We start from the raw sequence: 24454 nt of genomic DNA, 5'->3' as shown, positions 1-24454 counted from the left end.
AATTCAGCTTTGCCATCACAGGAATTGATTACATTTTGAAATATATCACAATAGAAAAAAAGTTCATTTAAATTGTAATAATATTTCACAATATTTCAGTTTTTTTTTTTGTATTTTTGATCAAATAATTGAAGCCTTGGTGACTTTTTTCAAAAACAACTTACTGACCCCAAACATTTGAATGGTAGTGTACAAAAACGTTTGCAAGAAATATTTAGGCAAAACATAAAAAATATCTGAGCCAAAGAAAGTTTGAACTTATGTAAAAGAAGTTGACTAGTTTGAGTAGAAAGTTTAGAGTATAACTGTGAAATAGAGTGCAACAGTCAGGTTTCCGGAAGTAAAAACTCCATTAGTTTTCTTCATAGGGAAATTGATTTTTAACGATAAACCTTTAAAGACAGCCCTACTGTGATCTCTGAGGTTGTTAATCAATAGAATTTTAGCATTATTTCAACTTAGTTTTAAAATAATCTTGTTTAACAGCTGAATTTGTTATGAAAAACTACATTACCCATGATGCTGTACAGAAAATTCCACCAATCAGAGTTGAAACCAGCGTAAATGACCTAATCGAGTTGGCCTCCCTACACTTCAAAATACTTAAATATTTGTATATTTGTGCATATTTTGCAATACACAACGTTTTTTAATTGATTATGCTGTTTGCAATGCTTCATGGGATTGTAGTTCTATCCATCACTAAAGCTGTCAAATACAGTTTTGTACTTTTGTCCAATTTTCAACTAATTTGTTGCTTCAAATCAAAGTTTGAAATGTTTTGATTCACCTCGTGGCTGGTTGGCTTGGTTCATGGCTTATAACTCTTCAATAAAAACCTTTTTTAAATCCCTATGGGAGAAATGAATGGGGAAAAAAGTGGATGGCGCTGTTGCACTGTATAGAGGGAGAGAATGAATTGACCTTTCTCTAAGCCTCACTTTTTTCTCAACGTTTTGAAAAATTGGGAAAAATATTGTCTGTATCCTCTTTTGGTACTGTATTGTCACCATTATATTACTTGTAAACCCAGTTAATTTTAAGCATTATTTTACAGAAATCATCTAAACAGATGATGAGCAAAAGCTTGTCTGATATGGCGAGCAGCAACTGCCTTAGTGAAGGGTCAGTCGTCTACAGCTCTGGTTGCCCTTTATATAAGATTCTTGCCTGTGAACTTTCACCCTTGTGCCCCCTCATGTGTGTGCTTTAAACGTAGTAAACCATTTTTTCTTACCACACTGTCTTGAACAGTCTTGTAAGATTACCCCCGTAAACCAGAATGCTGATTATGTACTGAATCACTATATTACAACAAAAGTGAGTCAATAAAGTCTCATATTGGATTAATAAAGTGTGTGATCATTACATCAGGAATAACAAATATTATTTTACATACAAATATACATGACTACCACAAATAAACATCAGAACATCTCTTGAATCCAAACTAAATGACCTGTGGAGCACTTGGCCTCACAGCTGTCAATCAAAGGCTCCAGTCACTAGCCATTAAAAGGTACAGAGGTATTGCCTGTGAGGACGCGCCTCCCTCGATCCAGATCTAAGCTACAGGAAGCACCGGCTTTATGGCCAGCACAAGCTTCTCTTTACTCCTGTGACGTTTCAGGCAGCTTCCTGGAGAAGCCTTGCTGCTAACTGCTGCTAGGAGCACAGCAAGAGTTGACGACGCCTGTGAAGCTCAGCTAGATGACACGACTCGCTCTCAGTTCAGTGCAAGTCCTTCACTCACAGGCATGTTGATGTGGGCGGTGAGGAGAGGAGCACTCTTTCCTTCTCTCAGCACAAACACCTGAAATCACAAACGTAACATTAAACATCTGCTTGATTTCATGCATATAGCAATCAACATTTATGTTATTGTTATAAATCATGGCACTGTACAGGGGCGTCATGCTCATATTTTTTGAGATGGTACCAGTGGCAGAATGATGACAGAATATTAAGTTTCAACCAAGTCACTGAGCAAATTTAGTCTTGAATAGATGATTTATGCTGCATAATTTAGTTAAACACTGTTTTACCTACATTTCATACACACTACAATTCAAAACTTTGGAATTTTTGAATGTTTTTGAAAGAAGTCTCAACCCCAAGGCTGCATTTATTTGATCAAAAACACAGTAAAACAGTAATATTGTGTATTATTGTATAATATTGTGTGTGTGTGGTATATATATATATATATATATATATATACACAGTACAGTCCAAAAGTTTGGAACCACTAAGATTTTTAATGTTTTTAAAAGAAGTTTCGTCTGCTCACCAAGGCTACATTTATTTAATTAAAAATACAGTAAAAAACAGTAATATTGTGAAATATTATTACAATTTAAAATAACTGTGTACTATTTAAATATATTTGACAAAGTAATTTATTCCTGTGATGCAAAGCTGAATTTTCAGCATCGTTACTCCAGTCTTCAGTGTCACATGATCCTTCAGAAATCATTCTAATATGCTGATTTGCTGCTCAGTAAACATTTATGATTATTTTCAATGTTGAAAACAGTTGTGTACTTTTTTTTTTCAGGATTCCTTGATGAATAGAAAGTTCAAAAGAACAGCATTTATCTGAAATACAAAGCTTCTGTAGCATTATACACTACCGTTCAAAAGTTTGGGGTCAGTAAGAATTTTTATTTTTATTTTTTTTAAAAGAAATTAAAGAAATGAATACTTTTATTCAGCAAGGATACATTAAATCAATCAAAAGTGGCAGTAAAGACATTTATAATGTTACAAAAGATTAGATTTCAGATAAACACTGTTCTTTTGACCTTTCTATTCATCAAATAATCCTGAAAAAAAATATTGTACACAAATATTTTGTACAATTGTACACATTAAATGTTTCTTGAGCAGCAGATCAGCATATTAGAATGATTTCTGAAGGATCATGTGACACTGAAGACTGGAGTAATGATGCTGAAAATTCAGCTTTGCCATCACAGGAATAAATTACTTTGTGAAATATATTCAAATAGAAAACAGTTATTTTAAATTGTAATAATATTTCACAATATTACTGTTTTTACTGTATTTTTAATTAAATAAATGACGGAAAAGACGAAACTTCTTTTAAAAACATTAAAAATCTTAGTGGTTCCAAACTTTTGGACTGTACTGTATATATACTGCATGTATAACATTTTAAAATAACTGTTTTCTATTAAAATATATTAAATAATAATTAATAAATAATTTGTTCCTGTTATGGCAAAGCTGAATTTTCAGTCTTCAGTGTCACATGATCCTTCAGAAATCATTCTAATATGCTGCTTTGGAGCTCAAGAAACATTTCTTCATTCTTTATCAATGTTGAATATTTTTGTGGAAACCATGATACATTTTTTCAGGTTTCTTTAATAAATTTCAAAGTTCAAAAGAACAGCATTTATATGAAATATAAATATTTTGTAACATTTTTAAAGTCTTTACTGTCACTTCATCATATGTACATGAGTGGCGTCTAGTTATTAGTCTGCAAATAAAAATGGTTAATTCAGTTTTGTATAAAAAATTGGGCTAATTTTGGTATATTGTGATCTGCTGTGTGCAATTTGCATATCTTTCACAATACACACTTACTAGCTATTCTGAATATAAATGCGGCATAGATGTTCTGACTGGGTGAGAGTCTTACTTTGATGATGTCAGAGATGCCTTTGTCACTCAAGCACTCCACAAAAGTGTCAATGGGGTAATTCAGTCCTGGAACCAGTAGGGGAATCTACAGACACACAACAGTTCACTGTTATCAATGGAACATTTCAATAACGACACATAAAGAGCCTGCACTTATTGGGTAAGAAAAGTGATCGTGAAACTGCTCAGCTGAGGTCACCTTGAAGAAGGCTGTCCTCATGCTGTACAAACTTTCATCATACAGAAAACTGATAGCTAGGTTCATGACTGGACGAGACACTGCAGTGTTCTGGATGTTCAGAGTGAGCTTGAAAGATGGGCCCAGCCCTTGAACCTTGTGGGAACAAAAAGCAGAAGTAGAGATCAGTATCATTCGTCTGGTGTGATCTTGTTCACATGCTCAGAATTGCACAACTCACCACAGCGTTCATCTTGAGTGGCTCGGTCAGGCTTGCTGACATGGGTGCAAGGCTGGACTCCAGGGCTTTGACATAAGCGCGTGCTGCAGCTAGACGCAGTCTGCTTAGATCCATCTGAAAAGCTCGGTGCATGGCTGCATAGAAAAAACAATACCAGTCTAATAAGAACATTACACTGATACCTTTTAAATGACATTTTTTGGTTGTTAAAATGAATAAGTTGTCTGTGTGTACTGTGTGAATGCTGCTTGACAGATGGGCGAAATTTCAGAAAATGGAAGTATTCAAATAAAACAGCAAAAAAAGGAACTTATGGTTTCAGCCAAAATGGTTTTGAAAAGCCTAAATCATTGATGTAAACAGTGACATGTGTCAACATCTATTTTGTTCACACAATGTGGATAAAATACAAAAGAGGGTGGGTGGATGCTTTTCACTATGGCCAAAAATTATGCTAAAATATGTAAATATTGATAATAATAAGAAAAGACTACATCCGGATCGGATGCAGAACGATCAAAACAGATGGAGATTGCTTCCATCAACTAATTTCCTCGCCGGATTTCCTCCATAACTTGTTATATTTTAAAACATCATTCAGAGGCAATAAATGCTACGTTAGGGCAGTTCTAAGGTAGCATTCTATGCAAGTCTCTGTCAATCAAAGTTAGCCTGTCAACTAAAGTTAGAGAAATTTCCGTCAATGGTGGGGAAGCGTTGTGTCATAAATGGCGGAAAATAACGTCAAATGTGGGGAAAGAGTTCATTGTCGTTTTGGTGTTTATATAAACAATTAATTTTACTTCATCACTAACCAACTGCATTTTCACGCTCTCTCAAAGTCTGGTCCACATAGAGCTTGGTCTTCTTGGGCACGTTCAGGCGGATGCTCTGGGCTATTGGGGGTCCAGGGGCCGAGTCCCTGTCATCAAACACAGCCGTCCTCTTGAGGATCTTTACAATCAAACCTCCTCCTGGATCACAAACGGTTAAAAACATTTGAAATGCTTTGTAGCCAATCTTATAGTTGACCTAAACTGCTTTATCTGCCATGCAACATATGTCACTACCTTTGGTGGTCATTATCAGAGTGCCGTCTTCCCGTCCGTAGCGCCCGAAACAAATGCTTGTCACTACGTCCTGTAAAATAGAAATTAAAGTCTCTGATAATGATTATGAGAACAGGGACACTTCAACTCTGCGTTTTGAATTCATGACCATTCTTACTGGTGTTTTGATGGTGCCGACCAGATTTTTGTCTCTGTACATGTGTACTTCACAGTTGGCCAGACCCACCAGTACAGCCTGGAATCCTCGTGTGGGGAGGTCCATCAGTGCCATGGTGGTAACGGGGGCTGGCAAATAAGCCGTCCACAGCTTTTTCCCCTACAGGAGGATTCATTAGAAAGTTATCATAATCATTTCTGGAGGCATTATTTTTACTGTGATAGATATGGATACATTTATCATACCTTTTGAGTGTAACCCTGCAGCGTCTCATCAGTACATCCTACAACTACATTCTTTCCCATCCTCACCAGTCCCACTGGGTGAGAGGACAGCTCAATGCAGTACTTGGGCTTTGGGGAATCTCTTTAAGGCAAAAATAAAATGGTACTGAGCATTGCTTACCTGTTATTTGCCTTTTTAACATATTATCACATGTTTATGCCACAGAATAAAAAAAGAAAAAAGGTAATTGTGACTTTTTTTGCCCCTCGCAATTCCAATTTTGTATCTCACAATTCTGAGGGGGGAAAAAAGTAATTGCAAGATTTTTTTCTCGCAATTGCAAGTTTATATCTTGCAATTCAGACTTTTTTTCCCCTCAGGATTAGGTCAGGTGTCTAAAAAGGGGGGGAAAAAGTCTGTAGGGGGAAAAACAGACTTGTGAGATGTAAACACAGAATTATTGAGTAAATAAGTCAGAATTGCGAAATATAAACATCAAACTGCAAGAAATAAAGTCAGAATTGTGAGATATAAACTAGCATAAAAAGTCGCAATTTTTATTTTTTATTTTTCCATGGTGGAAACAAGCTTCCATAAAAGTTACACAAAGTTTACAGTCACACTACACTTTTCATTCCACCGATTTCCATTCATACATCCTCATCGTGTCCAGTTTCGAGCGCTTTGAGATTTATTTTGTAAAGCAATTGATTCAACTCATTACAAATTTTCAAAATCCTCAGTTCGCCTATCTTGGACCGCAAATTTTTAAAAAAATAAGTTTCAATTTACTCAATTACCTGCGTAGTATGTAGATGTTGCCGTTGCGACAGGCCACAGTGATACGGAATTCCACATCAAACTGACCCGTCACGTCCATCAGGGTGGCTGTACTAGGCAGTGACATCTGAAAACACACAGGAAAAACTCATAGTAAGGAGTTCATTCTTTCTAGGAAATCTGTTTACTTTAGAACTACAAGTAATTTGAAACTAGTCACTGGTATTCTGATGATCCATCAAAACCAGAAGCTAATAGCAGAATATAGTGCGTAACAAACACATATGAAGCAGATAAGAATGTGCTGACCTTACAGAGAATGGTAAAGGCTTCCGGATCCAATATGTAAACATCACCGTTCTCTGTGCCAATCACTAGGCAGCTAACTGCATCCTCATCTGCCATGTTCTTCTTCAACGTCCCTATACATGTAATGACCGTCTGAGGCAAACAAAGAGACAAAAACCATGTTAGTGCAATTGTTTTTGTTCATCTATGTCTGAGTGACTGCATATATGTAATTCCAGTACTGGCACCTGTCTACGTATAGGCTGGTCTTTGTGAAGATGAACAAAATTCTCCATTTCCTGTGGCTCGAGCATGAGGAATCTGAATAAATCACACAAGAAAGGCAATTAATTAATAGTTAAAAATAATATCTCAGCTGTAATAGAATTAAAATACTATAATTATAACCTTAATAAGGTTACAATATGGACAAATATAACAGTTTTTACCGTAGTGATCTGACAGAGAGTGGAATTTCAGCTTTGTCCCTGTTCAATTGAAAATAATACAATTATCTACAGTACAGTAACTGTAAAATACACATGTATGATATCAGGCTGTACTCAACAAGCCATTACAAATGCAATGCATTGGGTCTAAAAAAACAAAATATACACAGTAACTCACCTTAATCCTTCTAACATCTCTTTGAGTGTCATTGGATCAATCATGTCCTAAGAGTCAAAACACAGCCAGTAAGCATTACAGTAAAATGAAATCACAGTGTAAACAAATGGGCTCCTAATGATCCCCATCCACTGAATTGGCTCTATAACGCTCTCTCTCCTCTCCACCTATAGCTGGTGTTTGGTGAGCCCATTGGTGCCATTGTACTGTGGCTGCCGTCGCATCATCCAAGTGGATGCTGCACACTGGTGTGCCCCATCATATGGTTGTACAGTAGTACATAAGAAATACGCTATAAAAATGCCTCATTCATTCATTCATTCATTCAATGCATAAAGCTGAATGTATATGAACAGCTCACCTCCCTGGCCTGACTCCAGACGTCCTGTTCCAGAGGGTTCACCTCCAGACTAGGCAGCGTGAACTTGAAGTAGGGCCTCAGGTTCTTGTAGACGTAGATGAAGGGACCAGAGGCCACAGCGATGGCTGGTGTTCGTGGCTCATGCAGGTCCATGAGGAAGGAGACCAGGCCAGTGGGCAAGTCCAGCAAGGTGCTCTCACTCAACAGACCAGTGCCACGGTACACCTTTAGCTTCATGTTACACACTCCCGTGCCAAGATCACCCACCACCAGCTGGTACACAGACAGCTCAAATCACTCTTTATTGCCAGTCTACTTCTAAAGGATTAGTTCAATTTAAAATGACAATTACCCCAAGCTTTACTCACCCTCAAGCCATCCTAGTTATATATGACTTTCTTCTTTCTGATGAACACAATAAATAAATATGAAGCATCCAAGCTTTATAATGGCAGTGAATGGGAAACGAGTATGAAGCTGAAGAAAGTGCATCCATCCATTATAAACGTATACTCCACACAGCTCCGGGGGGTTAATAAAGTCCTTCTGAAGTGAAATGATGCGTTTGTGTAAGAAAAATATCCATATTTAACAAGTTATAAAGTAAAATATGTGACAAGACCGCCTTCTGTATTCAACTTAGGGAGAAAGCATAACGCCTCTTGCAGTTCAAAATGCTTATGCTACGTCCTACGCCTTCTGTTTTCAACTTACGACAAAAAGTGTAACTGACACGGCATCAGTAACGCTTTCTTCCTAAGTTGAATATGGAAGGTGGTCTAGATATTTTAGATTTTCTATGGGGTTAAGGTCAGGCGAGTTTGCTGGCCAATTAAGAACAGGGATACCATGGTCCTTAAACCAGGTACTGGTAGCTTTGGCACTGTGTGCAGGTGTCAAGTCCTGTTGGAAAATGAAATCTGCATCTCCATAAAGTTGGTCAGCAGCAGGAAGCATGAAGTGCTCTAAAACTTCCTGGTATACGGCTGCGTTGACCTTGGACCTCAGAAAACACAGTGGACCAACACCAGCAGATGACATGGCACCCCAAACCATCACTGACTGTGGAAACTTTACACTGGACCTCACCAACGTGGATTGTGTGCCTCTCTTCCTCCAGACTCTGGGACCCTGATTTCCAAAGGAAATGCAAAATTTACTTTCATCAGAGAACAGAACTTTGGACCTTTTTGTCTTTAGCCCAGGCGAGACGCTTCTGACGCTGTCTGTTGTTCAAGAGTGGCTTGACACAAGGAATGTGACAGCTGAAACCCATGTCTTGCATATGTCTGTGTGTAGTGGTTCTTGAAGCACTGACTCCAGCTGCAGTCCACTCTGTGAATCTCCCCCACATGTTTGAATGGGTTTTGTTTCACAGTCCTCTCCAGGGTGCGGTTATCCCTATTGCTTGTACACTTTTTTCTACCGCATCTTTTCCTTCCCTTTGCCTCTCTATTAATGTGCTTGGACACAGAGCTCTGTGAACAGCCAGCCTCTTTTGCAATGACCTTTTGTGTCTTGCCCTCCTTGTGCAAGGTGTCAATGGTCGTCTTTTGGACAACTGTCAAGTCAGCAGTCTTCCCCATGATTGTGTAGCCTACAGAACTAGACTGAGAGACCATTTAAAGGCCTTTGCAGGTGTTTTGAGTTAATTAGCTGTTTAGAGTGTGGCACCAGGTGTCTTCAATATTGAACCTTTTCACAATATTCTAATTTTCTGAGATACTGAATTTGGGATTTTCCTTAGTTTTCAGTTATAATCATCAAAATTAAAATAAATAAACATTTGAAATATATCAGTCTGTGCGTAATGAATAAATATAATATACAAGTTTCACTTTTTGAATGGAATTAGTGAAATAAATCAACGTTTTAATGATATTCTAATTATATGACCAGCACCTGTAAATCAGATTGTGTTCATCAGAAAGAAGAAAGTCATACACACCTAGGATGGCATGAGGGTGAGTAAAGCTTGGAATTTTTCATTTTAAAGTGAACTAATCCTTTAATGATGAATTATTGCCAAAGCATAAAAAGGTCACTCCATGTGAAAAAAAAAAATTTACACTTTAGCATACTTTTAAAAGTACTTCTTATGGAAACAATGTAATTTTAAAACCTTAACTGCATGTTATTTACAATTAAATGAAAATGTATTATAGTTCAATTTTATATTAAGTTTTATATTATTATTTTATATTAAGTTATAGTTCAATTTATCTATTAAGTAGGACATATTTATATATATGTTATTTCATAATTATGTCTATTGTCTTTAAAATATGGTTAAATGTACTGTCAAATGTAATGACTAGCATTTATTGTAAACTAAAATATACTTTAATGTCATTTCTTTTGAAACTTGTATGCCATGTAGTTTTTTTTTTATTATATATTTGTAACTACACATTTGTAATGATGAAGTTGCAATTTAGTACACTTAAAATATATTAATTTTAAAGTAAATGTAATAACACAGTGCCATTATGTCATAGTCAAGTACTTTACATGTGTAGTCAACACATCAAAATAAGTGCACTTCTTCAAATAACAAGAAAAGATTATTAAAACAATTTAGAGTAGGGAACATGTATTCACTATTAACTACAACCTTTGCCTCAATTAACTCCTAATTTACTGCTTATTAATAGTTAGTAAGGTCATTTTTTGTAGCATTTATATTTAGGTATTGGGTAGGATTAAGGGATGTAGAATAAGGTCATGCAGAATAAGGCATTAATATGTGCTTTATAGGTACTAATAAACAACCAATACACTAGTAATATGGAAACTAATAAGCAACTAGTTAAAAGTGAGAATTGAACCCTAAAATAAAGTGTTACACAATTTTTAAAAAATGAACCTTAAAGTAATACTTTGATATTATTACAAAGGTCACTTTTTAGAAGTATACTTAAGAGCGTTAAATCATGAAAGTGTACTCTCTCTTTAGGAACACTTGTGTGGCCTTTTATTTTATTAACATTATATTATATTTTTTAAAAATATATATATTTACTTATTGCAGTAAGCAATTTCTGAGAAACACTGCTGAAAATGGATCAGACTTATTGCCACAACACAATTTTAGCCTATCAGCACTAGGGGGCGTGTCCACTCATAACAGGGGAGGAGAGAGAGTGAGTGAGCAAGAGGGAGATTTGAAGAAAGACTGTAGAAAGAGAGATAGCTGAGAGACATTACAAAAAAAGGTCAAAGGAATATCAGTGGAAAAAGAAAGGTTATGATCAGATAAGAGCTTTAGCACCCGCTTTAATATTAGAAAAGCTTTCCAGCGCTGGAGAGACCTGAAAACATACGCCGAGGTTGCGTTGTTTCTGCTCCATACATGAGTAACATTGGTTTTGCTATATTTTACAGAACCAAGATATGCTGTAGTTGTAATTTTAGCTATAGTAACAGGACAGTTTTGAGTGACATTGTTTGTCTGGAGCTGGTGTGATGCCTGCGACTAACAACAAACTCTTGCTTGTATATACTCTTGTGTATTTTATGTTCATTTATGTTTTTAATTGGCGTTCGTTCGTCATCTTTCACTTTAATTTTCGCAAAGCACTATTTTACTTCACTTTAGCTATGTGAAAGGGTCATCCACTCTTGCATGCATGTTCGTGCATTTTGAAGTGAAAGCGAATATCAACAGTGTTTCTCAGAACTCGCTTACTGCACCTTTAAGCTTTGAAGTACCCTACTAGTGCACCTTTAGTTAAGTGCACATATTTCTCACAAGGGACACAATGGCATAAACACTCTATCTCACCTTATTCTCACCATCTCCATGCAAATCTGAAAGAGCTGTGGAAAATAACAGGAAGAATGAGCTGGTGAGAATGGTAGTTGCAGGCTAAACTGCAGATGTGAGTGATTGTGCAAGTTCATGCAAGTAACTCACCGATGCAAGAGGAAAAGGTGTATAGATTGGCGACTGGGTCATAGTGGGCATCAAGCCATTTGGAGCTGGCCACTGAACTACATAAACACAGGGAAAACTTACTACTTCATACAGGCCAGCATTTTCTTTTTAAAGTATCGGGGCATGTGAATTTGTTTCTACGCAATGGATTTGAAAACACTCCAGCTTTGTTGTATAATTATGTCGCCATATGTGAGCAAATAAGAGTAGTTAGCTGGCGTCAAAACATAAGCTCAGCTCTATTTGAATATGCTATATATCAACATGCTAACGCCAATCGCAATTTAACGCGATATTTTCGAGAGAAAGCCTCATAAATCAGCATATAACTACTCACGTGTCTTTCAGGTCCTGGGGAACAGAGGACATGACGGTTTTGTTATTTTCAAATGCTGTTTATTAACCTAGACTGTGGAAACCAAACTGCTTCGACTGTAATCCTCAGATCGGCTTTCCTCGTTCCTATGGCAACCACTCCAGTGGGAGAGCTTAAAGGTGCTACATTGAAATGCTTCCTCCAGAAATTGTTCGTTTTAATAATTAGTTCCGAATAAAAAATAATAATAAAAAATGGCCCGGTTTCACAGACAGGGCTTAAAGGCACAATATGTAAGATTTTGGGATTAAAATATCCAAAGGCCACTAGAACAATGCTATATATTTTGTTGACTTGTGTACTTACATTATCCTAAATGTTTCCAAGAATGTTTAAATCCAGATAAATGAGCAATTTTAAAGGGTTAGTTCAGCCAAAAATGAAAATTCTGTCATTTATTACTCACCCTCATGCCGTTCCACACCCGTAAGACCTTCGTTAATCTTCAGAACACAAATTAAGATATTTTAGTTGAAATCCGATGGCTCTGTGAGGCCTTCATAGGGAGCAATGGACACTTCCTCTCTCAAGATCCATTAATGTACTAAAAACATATTTAAATCGGTTCATGTGAGTACAGTGGTTCAATATTAATATTATAAAGCGTCGAGAATTTTTTTGGTGCGCCAAAAAAACAAAATAACGACTTATTTAGTGATGGCCGATTTCAAAACACTGCTTCAGGAAGCACTGGATCATAAATGAATCAGTGTATCGAATCTGCTGTTCGGAGCACCAAAGTCACGTGATTTCAGCTGTTGGCAGTTTGACACACGATCTGAATCATGATTCGATACACTGATTCATAACGTTCCGATGCTTCATGAAGCAGTGTTTTGAAATCGGCCATCACTAGTCGTTATTTTGGTTTTTTTGGAGCACCAAAAATATTCTCGTAGCTTTATAATATTAATATTGAACCACTGTACTCACATGAACTGATTTAATTATGTTTTTAGTACATTAATGGATCTTGAGAGAGAAAATGTCATTGCTCCTTATGGAGGCCTCACGGAGCCATCGGATTTCAACACAAATATCTTAATTTGTGTTCCGGAGATGAACGAAGGTCTTACGGGTGTGGAACGGCATGAGGGTAAGTAATAAATCACATTACCCTTGATACCCTTTGGTTGTATTTTGTAGAAACCATGCTTTAATATATTATGTATTTTATTAGAGCGGGAGCATTTGAAAACAGGCGTCTATCAGCGGATGGGTCCGCGATAGACACCCGCTTTCAAGCGCTCAGTGTATCTGTGTAAGCACTCGGTGAAGAGTGTCATTGACTATTTACAATGTTTTTTAAGCATTGATCATTGAAGCCAGTCACACTGAAGCCAATCACAGACATATCCGATGAGGACGTCAACACATTGGCCAATCAGAGGTATTTATGAATTCGCTCAACAGCACTCAAAGCGTCACATTTTTAGAATTTCAGTACCGACATTAATTGACAGAAAACTAATTAATCGTTATAAAGCTCAGCATAGTAAGTCTTATTGTTTAAATCTTATTTTCTTGATTTACTGTGAGTACCATGTTTTACCATGACTAATATCGATCTAGCTTACTGCAGTGTGAAACAAGTGTCTCATAGCAGCCGCTGAGCAAACGTACAGAGTAGCACTATAACAACTTTCAACACACAAATGTATCTAATATAAAACAGCGCTGCGTTACCCCACATACGCATGACCAGAAGGAAAGGAAGTGGCGACTGCGGAAAAAGATTAGCCTACATATTGTGCCTTTAAGTCAGGATTAGGCCTTAGTTCAATTAGAGCATTTAAGTAGCTTTTATAAAGGTATCTTAGAAAACTAAACATTACTGGTGTGCACTGATGCAAGGAGATCCAGGCAGACCAAGGAATGCAGATAAAAATCTATTTTATTTCTTTATAGCAGATGGTTAAACAATAAATGAGTAAAGCTAATTTGGAAATAATTAGAATTCAGATTTTATAAAGAAAATAAACATAACTGTCAAAAATCAGTTCTAATATCTCTGAGTAAAATAATATTTGGATAAAAGCAGCAAGTACAACATTCTTGCTTAAGAAAAATATAGTGGGTGAGAGCTCTCTTGCAGTATAAGCAAAAAGTGCCAGAATTGAGTCTGAGAGAGATTGAAAAACTAGGAAATGTGTTACACTTTTTATAGCCTATTTGATCAGATAGGCAAGGGTAAGTTCCTCTTTAGTATGAACAAAGCCACTGAGATCCTTGGGGCCACAGCTGTAAATATAGATATCAGACTGCTGTAGTTTTGACACCTTTGAGTGTCAGACAAACACGTGATGGAAAAGGCTGCAAATTCGCAGAATTCGCAGAAACACAGTGTACTTATGCAGATGAGTATCTGTCTAACGGAGATGGTCTGACGTGTACAATGTAGATGTAGCACTCAAAATATACTTTAACACTTACAGAAAAACAACTTTTTCAATCAGTTAGTGGAAACTTGCTGTCGTCTTCAGAACAAGCGGTTAAAACAAGTCAAAAGTATGATGCATATGTATTCAAGAAACAAAAACTGTCAAAAGAAATGTTAATAATAATAATATGTCTTATTATAGGATAAATGAAAACAAGAAAATAATTGAAAATATGATAAATCATAAACTAGACGAATAATAATTTTTCTTTTTCGCTTACACCAGGTACCAACATATTTTAAGATATGTCAGTTCAAGTTGCTTCACTTAAAACAGCTCAAACATGCATTTTAGTCTGGGACTAGATTAAGCCTTGTCTGTGAAACCAAGGGTTTATTATATTATATTATATTATATTATATTATATTATATTATATTATATTATATTATATTATATTTGCTCATTTATAAACAGATGACTATATATAAGCATTAAAATGTTTAAAAAACATTTTTGTGATTTTATTATCTAGCAATGAACAAAATTATTATATTGCATCCAAAAATTGAATATAAAATAAAGTTTCAAGCTTTGTTTTGTACCTGATTCATGGTAAGTGCTCTCTGATTCATTAAATTAAATTAATCAATCACACTTGATTACTTGCACTGGATTAATGTTAAAAACAACATACAGGCTACATTACTATGTTATTGCTTTTTATTATTTCACAATGCATTTATTGTGTCACAATTCTTACAAATTGCCACAAAGCAGGAAAAGACAATAGAAATGTTTCATTTAACTAAAAGGCATGCACAACGTTTCTGAACGGGCAAATAGACAACTGTTAAGCACAATGTTCACAAAAATGTAAGAGGGGTTCCCCGTGTGCCATCTCCTACGTAGTCTTTAAGGAATGAGCGTACTTTTGCACTGAACAGACTTGTATGGTAATCTCTGGATTCTGAATCAGACATAGCGTTTGGGTTGCGCCCGCACAGATCCTTCACTCCCCAGCTTATGATACCAACCTGTCCAAGATTATTCAGATATTAAAACAAACATCTTTCAAAATAGACAAGAATAACAATTTAGTCTTCAGAAGGGTAATGCACGTGATTTGAAATGGCTCAGTATTCTGTAAAAAGGAATCAACAAACATGAACAAATCTCACCTGGACCATTCGATTACCAGGAACCACAAAAGTGGCCCCTCCAGAGTCACCTGTTGATGACATACACAGCATTAAGTGCTTATCTTTAAGCAAATTCAATGTATTAAGGATAAGGAGTTGTTTAATGACATTTTGATGATTCTATAGCAACACCAAAAATGGCAGATTAGAGCCAAAATTTATGCACTCTTGCCAAAATCAAACATACCTTTGCAGGCAATATCATCTCTAGTAGGTTCAGTACCACCGCTGCACAGAAAATTATCTGTAACGATATCTTCAGCATTTTTTGCAGTAATTCCTTCAGCTTTTTTGGCATCTTCAACACAATCATCCCGCTGAGAAAAAAATAAAATAAAAAATATTTAGACAGCAGAAATTCACAGTCACAAATGTTGTTGAGCTAAGCATCTTTGCTAATAAGTCAATTTCCTTTTGAGATCCTTAAAAAAAAAACAAAAAAAACAAGCCCTATATAAACGTAATGAAACCACAAATGAATAAAAATATAAAGAGAACAATCTTAGGACAAGACAATGTTCAGCATACAACATCATTACCCATTTTCCCTGCTTGATTTTGATCAACTTCTTCTCAATGCTTTTCTTCCTGTCAGTCATGAAAGCAGCATTCACAGTTTCTGCACTCATTAGCACTTCCTCTGTAAACACAACAAATAAAATATGCTGTATTTGTTACAAGATAGAAATGAGCTACACATATTTTGCAGTGCCATAATTCTCTATAGCCTATAATATATTTATTACATATTTATACACACAACTAATATGCATGCAGACATATCTGTTGTAACTCACGATGTTTTCTGCACGTTCCTTCTCTATCTGTAAGTCTCAGAGCTCCACTGGTTTCCTTGGTGCAGGGGATGCAGATTGGTCTGTACAGACATACACAATAGCCATTCATTCATTACACTATTTTAACACTTTTAGTAGCATAAAATGATGTCTGAGCTGCATTCCTCACCGAAGATCAAGACCCATAATTAGAGGTTCCACCAACTGAATAAGGGCTACGTCAAATTCGTAATATTCAGGTATTCCCATGTTCTCTTTTGCTTTGAGGTTATAGAGAGGATGAGGTATGTACTCCTTCACTTTTATTCCTATAAGAGGAGAAAAGGAAACAGCGCTGATGAGATTTAAACCATTATACATATTCGAAATGATATGCTTAAAGACATAACATTACCTCGAATTTTTGTACCAATATCAACAGTAATCCTGTCAGATGTGTCACCAAATCTGAAGCAGTGAGCCGCTGTCAAGATAAAAGTTGAGGTGACTAATGACCCCATGCAGTTAGAGATTTTTCCATTGCTGCGCTGCAAAATCATCAGAGAATAGACTTTATAATTCAACAAGGTAGAAAAACTTAGCATAGACTGTTCATAGAACTAGTGTGGTGATGCTAAGCCATTTTTTGTCCACTTTTTAAATACGAAATAAGACTAGAATATAGGGATACCCACAGCCACACTGATCTTTGCCAACCAGGGGTATTGACGACGTTCATGGGATGAATAGACATCATTGTAATCTTTGTAAAGTCCACATAATGCTACACTGTTGCCTTCATCTGTTCAAGAAGAGGCAAGGAGAACAGAAGAAACTTTATGTGCTTTGAAACATAATAATTATCTTAAAATTACTTCTCTACCCAACCGGAACCACGTTTCTAAATGGAAAAGAGACAGAATGAAGTACCAATCATGTTGTCAAATGTCTCCTGCAATTGTTCAATGCTCTTAAGCTTAAAGAAGAACTTCTCATTTCCCCGGTCAGTCTTCAAATCATTAATGTCCTCAGCATTCACATCATCTCCCATCCCAAACACATACAGTTCTGTAGAACAACAACAAAAATATTAATAATAAAACAGAAGAACTGAGTTATTAAACTCCCTTTTGTTAATGTTTTATATTTTAATCTCAAATATCATTCATGTTCTTCCTCACCAAGTTTGTCCTCTCGTGAAGGATCATTTATCACAAGATTTTTGATGTAGTCCACCTGTGGTTTTGGATTACCACCCATGTTGGCCTGACCTAAAGACAAAATGAGTTGCAAAGTACAGTAATTTTGTAATAATTTAATATTTTTTTTTACATTAAGAACATAGACACTTTAATAGTTTCAGTGGTGAGTATAAATATTGTCATCAATACCATCAGTGAACATGATGACGATATGCTGGGTCTGCAAGAAGTCTTCTTTATTGGTCATCTGTTCTATTTGCATACTTTCAAAAATTGTCTTATAGGCTTGGGCGATATTAGTTCCTGATCGATCACCTTTACCTGTTAGTCACAAAAACATCAAGATATTATATGTCCTGAAATACTGTCAGACTGTCCAAAACTAAACAACTGCATTTCAATTTTTTTTTTTTGCTATAGTAAGACAAAATACTTGCTTTCATATTCATAATTCTCCAGTCTTTTAAGAATTTGTTCCAGGTTATTTCCTTGCCCGCTCTTGAAGTCCCTCATGGAGACTATCGGGTAAACGTCTGTGGCAAAAATCAGGATCTCATAGTTTGGGGAAACCTCGTAATAACTGATCTGTCAATGATTAACACAGGGTCAGATTTTCATTATGTTCACGCATAGTTCCGTTAAAAATATAACAAATTACATTAAGAGAAGTATAAAAATGTTTTCTTGTGAGATCCTAAAGGGACACGAATGGTGCACTAGTATACTAATGAGACATGTTTAGGCAGAAATATTGAAGAATGAAATCACTCAGTTGAAATGGTGGTTATCAACGCACTATTTATTTCATATACCTTATCTATGAGTGTTTTGATGACATTTTTTGCCCTGTCAAACTCATCTTCTTCTATGCTGTCAGATACATCCAGGACAATGTAGATATCGAGTTTTCCACCCTTACCCACATTTATTTTCTTCCCGTACTGACCTGAAGACACAGGGAACAGGTTTCATACAAAAAAGTTGTGATGACAAAACAAGTATATGTTGCCTTGCAGAGGAAGGCGCCAGTGTGAGTTGCATAAGACTACCTGTTCCTTCATCTTGTTGAGAAACTGCTAGATTTGACTTAAGAGAACTGCTGAAAGCTTCTGAGGCTTCCTCTGGGGTGTCGTATGTGAAATCAGCTGCATTTACACAACAACAAAATTAGCAAAGCTGAAAATGTACTTTCAGTGAGATTAGTGCATTGAAGAGGAAGGAGGAAAGTTTACCGTAACATTCTGGCTCTGTTCCTGACCACTGGCCATCTTCCTGACAGACTCGCTCTTTGGAACCAATCAGAGTCAATGTTTTGTCACAGCGGTATGTGACTTTGTCATCAATATTAAAAATGTTGCCTGATCTTGTAGAGCCAGCGGGTGTGCCGGGATCAGGACAGTCATCAGCTGTTTGAAAAGAGGCACAGATAATGAAAGAGACTGAGGAAAATTGTGACTCGAAGGGCTGAAATTGTTTATTGAATCTGTATTGTATTCACGAACCAGGAAATGTTTTATTGCTCTATACAGCATAGAGAGACTTCTCACTCACAGTTTCTTCCACAGACTGGTGTGCTTCCACTCCACTTCCCGTTCAACTGGCAAACACGAATCTCTGAGCCACGGAACGTGTAGCCTGAATGACATGAGTAGTGGGTTGTGTCGTTCACGAAATACCTAGGTGAATATGGATACACCTCTCCATTTTCAAAACCACGAGGATCAGGACATGTGACTTCTGAGACAAAAGGAATTGTTTTGTGAATAGCCTTGAAATAGAAAATGTGGTTGTGTTTTCAGTTTTCAATAAGAGTAAGATCATGTTTGTCTGATAATCTGATGCTTACTCTTGCACTCTGGGGGTTTTCTTTTGGGCATCGGGTTCCATCTTCCGTTGTTACAGCGACGGATTTTAATGGTTGGGTAATAGCCTTCTGAACAGTTGTATCTTACAAGACTCCCATCTTTTGAGAAAGAAAAACTGCCTCCACTAATACTGAGTTTCTCATCAGAGCACAAATTAGAGGATGAAGCACCTATGGGGAATATCAAAGGGCTGGATAAAACACTGTAAAGAACACTAAATATGACCCTTCGGCAGGGCTGTATAGTTTAGTCACAAACCTTTCTTTTAAGTAAAATATAAATTAATGTTATTTTACAAACTTTATCAAACAAATGATGTGCTTCTCAAGCTCAAATCACACATGAAAATATGTGTTTTTTTAGGATGCGCAAATTCAGCAATGCTATGCTATAAAAGATGATGCTTATGAGAGTTCAAGGAATGTAGGTGTGTCAACTACAATAAATTATTTACAGACTAACTTTAGACTATATACGTGAAATATAAGAATGAGTTAGATGCATCTCTTGATGTGTTCAAAGAAAAATGTTCCCTCAAATCAGTATTTCGGTTAAACAGCAAAACAAAACGTTCTGTTTCTATGTCTCTAAGTAAAATATAGAAATACCTTGATGGTTCTGATGGTTAAAGCAAAGACAAGAAGACCTACCGGTTATGAGAGAACACAGCATTGCAAGCATGAACAGATTCAGCCATGGTTCATGCTCCATGATGTTCTTGTCAGGTTCACACAGCAAATGAAACAAAAACCGAGGAAGGCCACATATTTATAGAGCAAGATAAACAAGAGGAAGTGACTGTGGACATAAAGTAATCTGTCAAATACTTTGTCAAGGTAAAACTCAATTGATTTTACTTCATACATGGTTTCTTAAAAATGGGAAAGTTACAAAAAAATGATTCTTTACAAAAGATTCTTTATTTTTCCTTTTATAAACTACAGAAGCGATGTGGGGCTAGTGGGTGTTGGCTGAAAATTTAGTTCACCTCAACATAAGTGTTGCAACGTTCCCTATTTATTTCATACTAAGTATACTTCAAACCCATTAACATATTTAGTGACATATCATTTAAGACTTACAGATGTAAAATTATAATTAAACTTTATTTGGAGTATTTCTTTGTTGCAAAATGCACATTTCCTAATATTATGTCTAAAATGGGTTTTAATATCACTATTAATAAGGACTGTATGATCTCTATAATAATATTAGTCCTTAAATGCAACCAATTGTACCAAAAGTACAATTGCAGGATATTTTTATTAAGCACATAAATATGTAAATGTATGTGTAGTATACTTAGCACAAAGTAAATGTATTTCAAATACATTTAGTATATTTTTTTCACTAGGGTTCTTTAACCCAAATTTCCATACTTCTCCATTTAATGTTTCTAATTATTCAATCATCAAGAATTATGATATAATTTCTGTGGGAAATAGAAAAAACTTTTTTTTAACAAAAAAACAAAACCAAAACACACTGGAGACCAGGAGAGAGCAGAAAAACGAGAACGGACAAAAAACAACTAAAAATGAGGGCTATTTTTACCTAGGCTAATAGGGAAGGGAGGAAAAGAAACAAGAAACAGGTGGAGTTAATCAATTAAGAAATGAATAACTATAGAAACAAATGAGAACATACCTAGAAACCATAAAACTAATGAACATTGACAAAGGAAACAAGAACAAACACAGGTAAAACTACGGGTACGTTTACACGACAACTATGACAACTTCCTTTGAATATTCCGCGTACAGACGACACCATTGTCAAAACCAGGGGTGTCCAATCCTGCTCCTGGAGGGCCACTGTCCTGCAGAGTTTAGCTCCAACCCCAATTAAACACACCTGAACCAGCTAATCAAGGTTTTTAGGCATAAAGGAAACTGCCAGGCAGGTGTGTTGTGGTAAGCTGGGGCTAAACTCTGCAGGACAGTGGCCCTTCAGGACTGAGACTGGACACCCCTGGTCAAAACGATCCCTATTCATACGAATCCGTGAAAATGACTAAAAACGCTGTATTCTGCTGGCAGGCCATTAGATGGCAATGAAACACTATAGACTGAACATGTAATGAGCATGTGAATGACATCATTGTTTTCACAGATTCGCGTTTTTGTTGTTTACACCGAGACTGTTTTCAAAAACTTGCACTTTGAAACCAGTTTTCAAAAGTTTGCATTTTCAGGCCACCAAAATGCCGTTGTTGTGTAAATGAACGGTCAAAACGCATACAAAGTTTTCCATTTTTAGTTGAAAACGGTGTTGTGTAAACAGCCCCTAAGAGATACAAACTAAGGGTACATTTACACGACAACGATTTACTGAAAACAGATGATAACGTTGTCAAAATTATCCCCATTCACACGGATTTGCAAAAACCATTAAAAATGCTGTATTTATGCAGTCAAGCCAGTAGATGGCGATGTCAAGAAGATGTGTACAACTAGTCCAATCATGATTGGTGCAACGTCACCCCACTGTTGCAGCTTTCTGATCTTCAGCAAGCGTTCCGTGTCTCTGTCTGTCATAATTGGTGTTGTTTGTCCCGTAGAACATAAACTCACAAAACTTTAGACCGTGCATTCCTCCCTGCCCTCATTTTATCACAGAGGGAGATGCACATGAGTTTTGTGTTTGTTGTTTGGGAGCAGAGCATGCATGGTCAGCCCTTGAGATGGCTGACTGCCCCATGTGTGAAGCACTACCAATGAAAACGCTCCACGAAACGCCACAAGCTCTCCTGGCTGGCCCTTTTTTCGGACTAGGATGAGGCTGAAGAGGTGTGGCCATGACGATATTAAAGAGCTTCGTCGGGCCACTGATCTATCTCTCCGTGCCACAAAGGAGATGGCTCGTGCCATCGGCCGCTCCATGTCAGCTTTAGTGGCAATGGAGAGGCATCTCTGGTTGAACCTCTCGGGCATTAAGGTTCACTTACTTAAAAATGGGACTGTCTTTGTATTTTTTAGTTCCGAAAAAGGATGGAGGGTTTGCGTCCTATTATAGATCTTCGTCAGCTCAACCGCTTGGAGATTTCGGTTCAAGATACTTACATTGCCTCTCATCATGAGTCAAATCAAGTCCAAGGACTGGTTTGTCACGATAGACTTGAAGGACACTTATTTCCATATATCCATCCTTCCGGAACACAGGAAGTTCCTGAGGCTCGCTTTCGGGGGTGTAGCTTACCAATATCAGGTCCTTCCATTTGGCCTAGCACTCTCTCCACACACATTTACGAAGTTCTAGCACTGGCAGCACAGCATCGAGATGTTGTGCTCTACCACATCAAACGCCTGGGGCTGAGATTGAATGTAAAAAAAGAGTGGTCCCACTTTATATTAAGTGGCCTTAACTATTATGTACTTAGATAAAAAAATAAGTACAATGTACTTATTGGGTTCATATTGAATTGCAAAACACATTTGCAGCTATTGAGGTGGGATACGGGTAAGGTTAGGGAAAGCTTTGGTGGTATGGGTAGGTTTAAGGGTAGGGGTAAGGGTTAAGGGATGGGTCAACTGTGTAATTATAAATGTAATTACAGAAATTAATTACAGATGTAATTACATGCAGGTGTTTTTAAAATATAAGTACAATGTAAAAACATGTATGTACACAATAAGTGCATTGTATCAAATGATTAATTTAAAATGTAAGTACATAGTAGTTAAGACCACTTAATATAAAGTGGGACCAAAAGAGCATGCTAACTCCCGTCCAGAGGACGACGTATTTAGGAGTTGTTCGGGACTCGGTTACGATGTGGGCACAATTGTCTGCCACACGTGTCGAGTCGATTCTGGTGATGTCACGTCCCTTAAGAGAGTTGGGGACTTACAAGCTCTTTTTGTTGCTCCATCCTGTTTGGAGTTTGCCCCGGGGGGCGTTAAAGCTATCTTGCACCCAAAACCGGGTTACATACCCAAAGTGCCCACTAATGTAACCAGATCTACAGTCCTTCAGGCCTTTCGTCCTCCTCTTATGTCGGCTGAACGCGAGAGGATACAGTTGCTCTGTCTGGTCAGACCCCTTGAAGTCTATGTAAGGAGGACCTTTAGTTGGAGAAAATCTGATCAACTGCTGGTATGCTTCGGGCCCTCTAAGAAGGGTTGCCCGGCTACTAAACCCACTATTAACAGGTGGATTGTTGAGGCCATATCTACGGCATATGAGGTGCGCGGTTTGCCTTCACCTTTGCCTCTTAAGGCCCATTCCACACTAAGTATGGCATCATCTTCTGCATTATGGTCGGGGGCCTCCCTCCAAGACATCTGTGATGCTGCGGGTTGGTCTTCCCCAAATATTTTTATAAGGTTTTATAGTCTGGACCTGCCAGCCATGCTGGGTTCTCAAGTGCTTATGTCCTAGATTGTGGCATTTTTGCTTCACATCAGGACAGGCATGTTGTCAGTATGGCGAAGCAGGTATTTCATTCCCCAAAGCGTTGCCATGGCGACTTGAAAGGGAATGTCTCAGGTTATGTATGTAACCATGTTTCCCTGAGAGGGGAACTAGATGCTGCGTCCCCTTGCCATACTTCCTACATGCCTAACAGCAGCTTGCTTCAGATCAGTAGCTGAAACAGCTGTGTTTGCCGGCTCCTTTATAGCTTCCGCATTCCCCTGGCATACGTCACGGGATGACGCTGCACCAATCATGATTGGACTAGTTGTACACGTTTTCAAGAGCGCTTACGCTGAAGGGATCCCCAAAGCATTACCATGGTGACGCAGAGTCTCGTTCCCCTCTCATGGAACCATGGTTACATACGTAACCTGAGACTTTTTTTGTATTTTACATGAAGTTGATAACGGAATCATTTTCAAAATCTTCCACTTTGAAACGTTTTCAAAAGTTTGCATTTTCAGGCCCCAAACACCATTGTTGTGTAAATTAATGACCAAAAAAAAAAAAAAAAAAAAAAGCGGTGTCATGTAAACACCCCCTAGAACAGAAACCTCATGGTACAGCATAATCTTCAATAGAGATAATATTCTGTAATATAATGCAATATGTCTGAGGTGGATATTGTTATTCTTGTCTTAATGGTTATATTTACAATACAGAATATTTAAATCCACATGATGTGTAAAAACATTACTGTAG

General features: G+C 37.1%; 2 protein-coding genes across 2 annotated transcripts; both read right to left on the bottom strand.

Moving 5' to 3' along the window:
* Nucleotides 1–111: 111 nt before the first annotated feature.
* On the bottom strand, nucleotides 112–12033 carry bbs1 (Bardet-Biedl syndrome 1). The gene is made up of 17 exons (XM_048166790.1): nucleotides 11874–12033; nucleotides 11516–11592; nucleotides 11384–11418; nucleotides 7600–7872; nucleotides 7239–7285; nucleotides 7061–7099; nucleotides 6860–6932; nucleotides 6633–6764; nucleotides 6344–6450; nucleotides 5564–5684; nucleotides 5319–5477; nucleotides 5162–5231; nucleotides 4907–5065; nucleotides 4092–4225; nucleotides 3872–4006; nucleotides 3671–3757; nucleotides 112–1813 (listed from the first exon to the last, which is right to left on the bottom strand). The coding sequence occupies exons 1-17, from the start codon at nucleotides 11903–11905 to the stop codon at nucleotides 1727–1729; spliced, it is 1767 nt and encodes a 588-aa protein (XP_048022747.1). The 5' UTR covers nucleotides 11906–12033; the 3' UTR covers nucleotides 112–1726.
* A 2963-nt stretch (nucleotides 12034–14996) lies between these two features.
* On the bottom strand, nucleotides 14997–20137 carry cfbl (complement factor b, like). The gene is made up of 18 exons (XM_048165354.1): nucleotides 19987–20137; nucleotides 19318–19506; nucleotides 19023–19208; nucleotides 18704–18877; nucleotides 18521–18616; nucleotides 18284–18417; nucleotides 17909–18056; nucleotides 17661–17792; nucleotides 17451–17540; nucleotides 17200–17337; nucleotides 16965–17071; nucleotides 16685–16817; nucleotides 16460–16598; nucleotides 16291–16370; nucleotides 16033–16133; nucleotides 15681–15810; nucleotides 15473–15522; nucleotides 14997–15328 (listed from the first exon to the last, which is right to left on the bottom strand). Exons 1-18 carry the CDS (start codon nucleotides 20045–20047, stop codon nucleotides 15158–15160), a joined length of 2259 nt encoding a protein of 752 aa, XP_048021311.1. The 5' UTR covers nucleotides 20048–20137; the 3' UTR covers nucleotides 14997–15157.
* Between the last annotated feature and the right edge of the window lie 4317 nt (nucleotides 20138–24454).

This window comes from Megalobrama amblycephala, linkage group LG18 (assembly GCF_018812025.1).
Source record: "Megalobrama amblycephala isolate DHTTF-2021 linkage group LG18, ASM1881202v1, whole genome shotgun sequence".
Lineage (NCBI taxonomy): Eukaryota > Metazoa > Chordata > Actinopteri > Cypriniformes > Xenocyprididae > Megalobrama > Megalobrama amblycephala.
The sequence above is the reverse complement of the archived record's forward strand: the minus strand, read 5'-3'. Positions and strand labels throughout refer to the sequence as shown.